General features: G+C 31.1%; 1 protein-coding gene across 1 annotated transcript; it reads left to right on the forward strand.

The window, feature by feature from the left end:
• The first annotated feature begins 1,010 nt into the window (after window positions 1-1,010).
• On the forward strand, window positions 1,011-5,524 carry LOC116404729 (wall-associated receptor kinase 5-like). Its single transcript, XM_031888062.1, has 3 exons — window positions 1,011-1,960; window positions 3,967-4,134; window positions 4,243-5,524. Exons 1-3 carry the CDS (start codon window positions 1,096-1,098, stop codon window positions 5,460-5,462), a joined length of 2,253 nt encoding a protein of 750 aa, XP_031743922.1. The 5' UTR covers window positions 1,011-1,095; the 3' UTR covers window positions 5,463-5,524.
• The last annotated feature ends 1,319 nt before the right edge of the window (window positions 5,525-6,843 follow it).

A 6,843-nucleotide genomic window follows, 5' to 3' on the forward strand; every position in this document is an offset into this window, starting at 1 on the left:
CTATAACACATAAATTATATGGAAGGACAAAACTACTAAAAATATTTACAATTATAAGAAAATGTCACAGTCTATTTGTGTGATAGAATAAGATAGATCAAGATAGACTATTACATAAATCTATCATGATCTACACATATTAAAGTCTATCTTGATCTATCGCAGTCTATTGTAAATAAATTTTGAATACTTTGATTTATTTTGCTATATTTGAAAATAACACAAATTAATTTCTTTTTTAATTACAAACTGAATTTCTGAAATGGGGCTAAGTTAATGTAGGGTTATATTTTTGGAAAAATAAAAGGGGAATGTTTTAGTATGATAACCAATTTCTTACTATTATTTTCCAATGGGCATGCTTCAGTTGACCATGTTTATGGACCTTTTCGTTTTCTTTTTCTAATCTTTGAAATGTTAAACCTTGAGTCTAGGGTCTTAATATCTGTCTATTTTTTAAATGTGAACATGAGAAAAATCAAACTCGAGAAAAACTGTATTATTCCATGAAGCAGACATAAATAGTGACGGTTGTGGTAACCATTTCAGATTTTGTATGAATAGAATAGTTGTTATTGTTTATATATCTATTATTCTGGTTCTTATTTATATATCTATTATTCTTGTTTTTTTTAAAGGTATTTTATTGCTAAAAGTAGAGAGGGAATTGAACCTCATGGCCTTGGCACAACCAACAAAACCATCAAACAAACTAACCTAAAAAATAATTACCTAACATAACACACAAATATATAATACTTATTTGACTTATCTTTATGATGTTTTTATAACTCATATGTGGTTTCCAATTTTGATTGTGTGCCACCTTAAAAGACTATGGCAGATTGACTTTTGTTTGTATTAAATAAAATAATGGAACCAAATACTAACAAGAGATCCTAGGTTGAGTAATTAAAAAATTAATAAATAATGAAAACAATGTTTCTCCAAACTTTTGTCATTTAATTAATGTGAAAGTAGAAAATGGCGACCATTGAAAGCTTGAAATGTTCAATATTGAAGTCTTCCCATCATCCCAACATCTTAAATATACTTTCAGTTTCTCTCGATCTAATTTATTAATTCAGCTTTAAGATGGAGCGTTTGAGGAAGACTCTTGTGGGTCTCACGGTGATCATCTTATTATCAACACTGGCCTCAGCAGCCTCACAAGCCAAACCTGATTGTGATGAATGGTGTGGCGACTTACGAATTCCATATCCATTTGGAGTAAAACAAGGATGTTATTTCAACCAAGCATTCTTAATTACATGTGACAAAGCCTTTAACCCTCCAAAGGCGTTTCTAAAGGACACAAACATTAGCGTTACCAATATATCACTCAATGGTGAGCTCCACATGTTGCAGCCTATAGTCCGATATTGCTACGAGGATGTGCAATTAGTGAGTGGTACTCCTTTTATCCCCAACACAACCAACCTTTCTGCACCGGCGACATTACCGATTGCGGATGGCAAAAACAAGTTCATCGCCATCGGTTGCAATACGTTCGGTTTATTCACAGGGATGCTAAAGGGAGGTGAATTTCTAACTGGTTGTGTTGCGATATGTACAAATAATAGTATTATAGTTGATGGGTCGTGTTCTGGGACTGGATGTTGTGAGTTGGATATTCCAAATGGGTTGAGTGATTTGAGTTTGGCTGTGGGTCCAGTGTTACCTGATACTAATCGTAGTTTAGTGAAGAATAATTCATGTGGGTATGCTTTTGTGGTTGGAGAAGAAGGGTTTAAGTTTAAATCAAGTTTTATTGATAATTTTGAAGATAAGGAAGTTGAGGTTGTGGTTGATTGGAGTATTGGAAATGAAACAATAATTGATGTTTGTGGAATAAATAGTAAAAGGAATAGTAGTTTCTCTGATGATAGATCTCAATACCGTTGCCAATGTCCGGATGGTTACGAAGGAAATCCATATCTCCCTCAAGGATGTGATCAAGGTATGAATACCTTACTTTTCTCTACTAATTTTCCTTCATATCTTACAATTTCATCATTCAAGCTACTCAATTTTCATCTTACAATTTCATTATTTTTTAAAAGAATTAATAATGATGTTCGTTATTATAAAGGTTAGTGAGAGACAACAGGAAAATAGATGGAACGAAACTAAAGACTACAAAAATTAAGACAAAATAGATCGATCAAGAATCGACCAATAAATAGAAAATGGTAAAGATTAAGGACTTGTTTGATAACCTTTTTATTTCTTCTTCTCTTTTTGTTTATCATCTTTTAACAAACACAATAGTCGTTTTCAAATTTTAAGAAATATTTTTTAAAATTGAACAATAATTGAGAAAATATGAAAAGTAGTTTCCTCCTAGTTATCTTTTCGTCTTATTTTATTTCAATTTTTTTGTAATCTATTATTGTTTGTTTGCTCATCGGCAGAGACACGCTTAAAATCAATTTTTCCTCCATTTCTTGAGTTCAACTCCCATTCTCTTTTTCGGAAATTTTCAAAAATAGTAAATTTTATAAAATACTTTCAACTTATAACAAATTTTATCACTAATATGCTAGTGATAATAGATTAAAAATTTTTGCTATAATTTGTATATATTTTAATTTATTTTACTAGGTTTAGAAATCTCTCTTCTCTTTTTTCTTCTTTTATTAATTTTTCATATATGTTTAATATTTTTTCCTTCTTTGACTAATTCTTCAGATACGTTTAATATTTTTTTATTTCTTTTATTTGTTTTTCATGTATGTTTAATATTTTTTCCTTTCTTTATTATTTTTTATATTTATATATTTAATTTAATTTTAAATTTAAATTTTTAATATTTAATTAATGATTATTTGATTTCAATTTTCATTTTTAATTTTAAAGTTTCTTTTCTATTTAGCTACATTTATTTATTTTTCGTATTTACATCTTTAATTCAATTTTAAATTTAAAACGGTTGAATATTTAAATTTATATATTATTTTGACCTTTCAAATTTAGATATTTAATATGTTTGTTTAAATATTTCCTGAATTGTCAATTTTAAAATTTTGCAATAGACATGTTTATATGTTATTTTAAATTTAAATTTATTACTTTTAGTTCCTTCTAAATTAGTTAGAATTTTATCTTGTATAATTTTTTTTATTAACATATTCATTTTGGTTATTTTTAGGAATTTACAATCGGTTGAATTAGAATCAAAATTTGTATTGTAACTTGTTATTAATTTTAATTTTGCAACAAGGATTTATGTATATTTGAAAATGTTGAGGTTGTATAACTACTCTTTTATATTTTAATGAATTCTATATACTAGAAAAATAATGGAAAATGTTATGAAAAATAACACAAACAACGAGAAACAAAAAATAATTATCAAACAAAATTATGCTTTTAGTTCAATTTACAAGAACAATAAACATAAATAGTTATCGAACATAGTTTTGTTTCTTGTTTTTTTTTTTAAAAAAAAAGAAAGAAACAAGGAACGAAAAACAAGAAACAAGAAACAAAATACATAATTATTAAACATGCCCTTAATAATCAAGTGCATGTAATGAATTTTTATGACCATGAATATTTATCAAAGTTTTAAAGGTTAATTAGAGCAATGCTAGGCAAGAAAATGATTTCGATGCATCGACAGATTTAGAATAGGTGATCTGGAGGGCTCGAGCCTCTGTCAATTTTATATTTTATATATATGTATATATAAATTATAATATCAATACTAATCACTAACTCAGTGGTGAAACAAGCTTTCAGCTCATTGTATACTCAAAGTTAAGTTTCACTTCTAAATTTTTTTTCAATATCATTTTCGGTGAATTATAAAGTTTTGTCAATAAATAGTAAGCCCTAAGTTTGTCGGTGTCTATATAGATGAAAAGGAAAAAGAAATTATATATAGGAAGATTAATTTGGTAATGGAAGTGTTAATGTTTGTAATGACTTTATTGTTCAATTTAATTTTGTGGATTTGTTTAGATATAAATGAATGCGAGCATAAAGAGCTGAATGACTGCACGCACGAATGCATTAACACAAATGGAAGCTATACTTGCAAATGTCCTAAAAACTATAAAGGAGATGGAAGACGAGGGGAAGATGGACACGGCTGCACTCGAGATTCCAAGGCTATTCCCATCATAATCGGTATGTTTTTATGTTCTCTAATACTTATCAAATCTTTTTGTATGCTTTAATTCTCCATATATATGCTTTGAATATAAATAATGATATACGTACCCAAGCAAAATGTAGGAATTGGAGTAGGGTTCACTGTTTTATTAATTGCTAGCACATGGATATTCTTGGGTTACAAAAAGTGGAAGTTCATCAAAAGGAAAGAGAAATTTTTTAAAGAAAATGGAGGTTTCATACTTCAACAACAACTTTCTCAATGGCAATCCTCCCCAAATGAAATGGTCAGAATTTTCACCCAAGAAGAATTGGAGAAGGCCACAAACAACTACGACCATAGCACTATTGTTGGCAAAGGTGGGTACGGTACTGTTTACAAAGGAGTCTTAGAAGATGGCTTGGCAGTGGCAATCAAGAAATCGAAACTTATAGACCAATCCCAAACTGATCAATTCATTAATGAAGTTATTGTTTTGTCTCAAATCAACCATCGCAACGTGGTCAGACTCTTGGGATGTTGTTTAGAGACACAAGTCCCGTTGTTGGTGTATGAGTTTGTAACCAATGGCACCCTCTTTGAACACATCCATGACAAAACCAAGCATGCTTCACTTTCGTGGGAAGCCCGCTTAAAAATAGCATTGGAGACTGCAGGTGTGCTTTCGTATTTACATTCGTCAGCTTCCACTCCAATTATTCATAGAGATGTCAAGACGACCAACATACTTTTAGATAATAATTACACTGCAAAGGTATCCGATTTTGGAGCGTCAAAGTTGGTTCCAATGGATCAAACACAAGTATCCACGTTGGTACAAGGGACATTAGGGTATTTAGACCCAGAGTACTTATTGACAAGCGAGTTGACAGAGAAGAGCGACGTTTATAGTTTTGGAATAGTGTTGTTAGAGCTTATAACTGGGAAGAAAGCGGTGAGTTTTGATGGGCCAGAAGAGGAGAGGAACCTAGCAATGTATGTGCTTTGTGCAATGAAAGAAGATCGGTTGGAAGAAGTTGTGGAGAAAGCGATGATGGTGAAAGAGGCAAGTTTTGAGGAAGCTGTTAAACAAGTGGCTAAGGTAGCAATGAAATGCTTGAGAATTAAAGGGGAAGAGCGGCCCAGCATGAAAGAAGTGGCTATGGAGTTGGAGGGAGTGCGATCAATGCAAGTTCAACATTCATGGGCTAATAATAATGATTCGTCCAACTATGAGGAAACGATATGTTTATTGGATGTGGAAGCTTCAGACTCGAACAATTTTGCTTCGCGTGGCACTACGAGTATCGTTGGGGATAGCATAAAAGCTTCAATTTTGCCGCACATTCACCATGGAAGATGATTTTATATCTTATTTATATACATACTTCCTTAAATATAAAGAGCAGAATTTTCGTATAGAAATTTAGATTTATAAGTTAGATTATATGTAATATGCTACATTATTCTGAAACTTGATATATATTATTGTTGTATAATGCTTAACGGGTTGATTTATATTTTCGTTTACGAATGCTTTTGGGAGACCAAAATGCAACTTTTAGAAAATTTTAACCATTTTTAGATGTTCGGTAAAATAGATGGTTCCTTAATTTTTTAAAATAACTTTTTTTTTTCTAATTTATCATATCAATTAACAAGTGTTTTAAACTAAAATCTCATCCTTTTATATCCCTTCAAAAGAAGAGTATCTTCACAATAGCTAAAACTTGTTAAATTAAAATTTCTCTAGTAGTGTTACACCCCACCTCACAAAATGTCCTTATCCTCGCGTTGTGGCACTCGAACACGACTTGAGGAGCCTTGGTAATATATCTTCACAATAGCTAAAAGTTGTTAAATTAAAATTGCTAAAAGTTGTTAAATTAAAATTTCTCGAGTAGTGTTACACCCCACCTCACAAAATGTCCTTATCCTCGCGTTGTGGCACTCGAACACAACTTGAGGAGCCTTGACGTCTGTTGGCAAAACACCATAACACTCGATTTTAAACCTTTGAACCTTGAACTTTACACTTAAAGCTTAGCTCGAACTAGGACTCTTAAAACTACTAAGCGATAAGGGAAAAACAACAACGCAAGATAAATAAACGAACTCTTTATTAACTTAGTAACATTCGTTGAAGATGCATAATACATTCTTTCTTGAATAGAAAGATTTATAACAAACTTCAAACTTCGAACGTGTAGCATAGCTTCTTCAAATTCAAACTTTAGAACACACCTGGCTATCGCCTTAACACGTAGCAGCTCACCTTACTCTTCTCAACTTGACCTCAGCGCCTTTGTAGGTAGCTTAGTGGGTAACTGTGCTTGTCAGCCCAACCCCCCTTCCAACCTTAGTTCAGATCTTACTTGTGTAGCCTTTTTTTTAGCCGTCAATAAATTTTATGAATCTACTACTACTTGTAACCTGTAAAAGGAAAACTTAAAACATAGATCAATTACACAATGAGTGAGGTTTTAAAAATCATTTTTGGGACATAAAAATGAATCACATAAGTTCATTTTCATAAACAAGCTCACAACACCTCTTTCAAAACATATACACACACGTTAACTTCTACTTATTTCTTTTACCCAAGAACATGAACTATTCACATGCATAAACTACTGCGATTTCTCATATTCTTCCAGAATTTTCTAATTCAGGTGGTTAACTCAATACACTACCTATCAAGCAATCCAGTGCCAAGAATAAAGATTAAGTTTATGAGATTAGTT

This window comes from Cucumis sativus, chromosome 6 (assembly GCF_000004075.3).
Source record: "Cucumis sativus cultivar 9930 chromosome 6, Cucumber_9930_V3, whole genome shotgun sequence".
Classification (NCBI taxonomy): domain Eukaryota; kingdom Viridiplantae; phylum Streptophyta; class Magnoliopsida; order Cucurbitales; family Cucurbitaceae; genus Cucumis; species Cucumis sativus.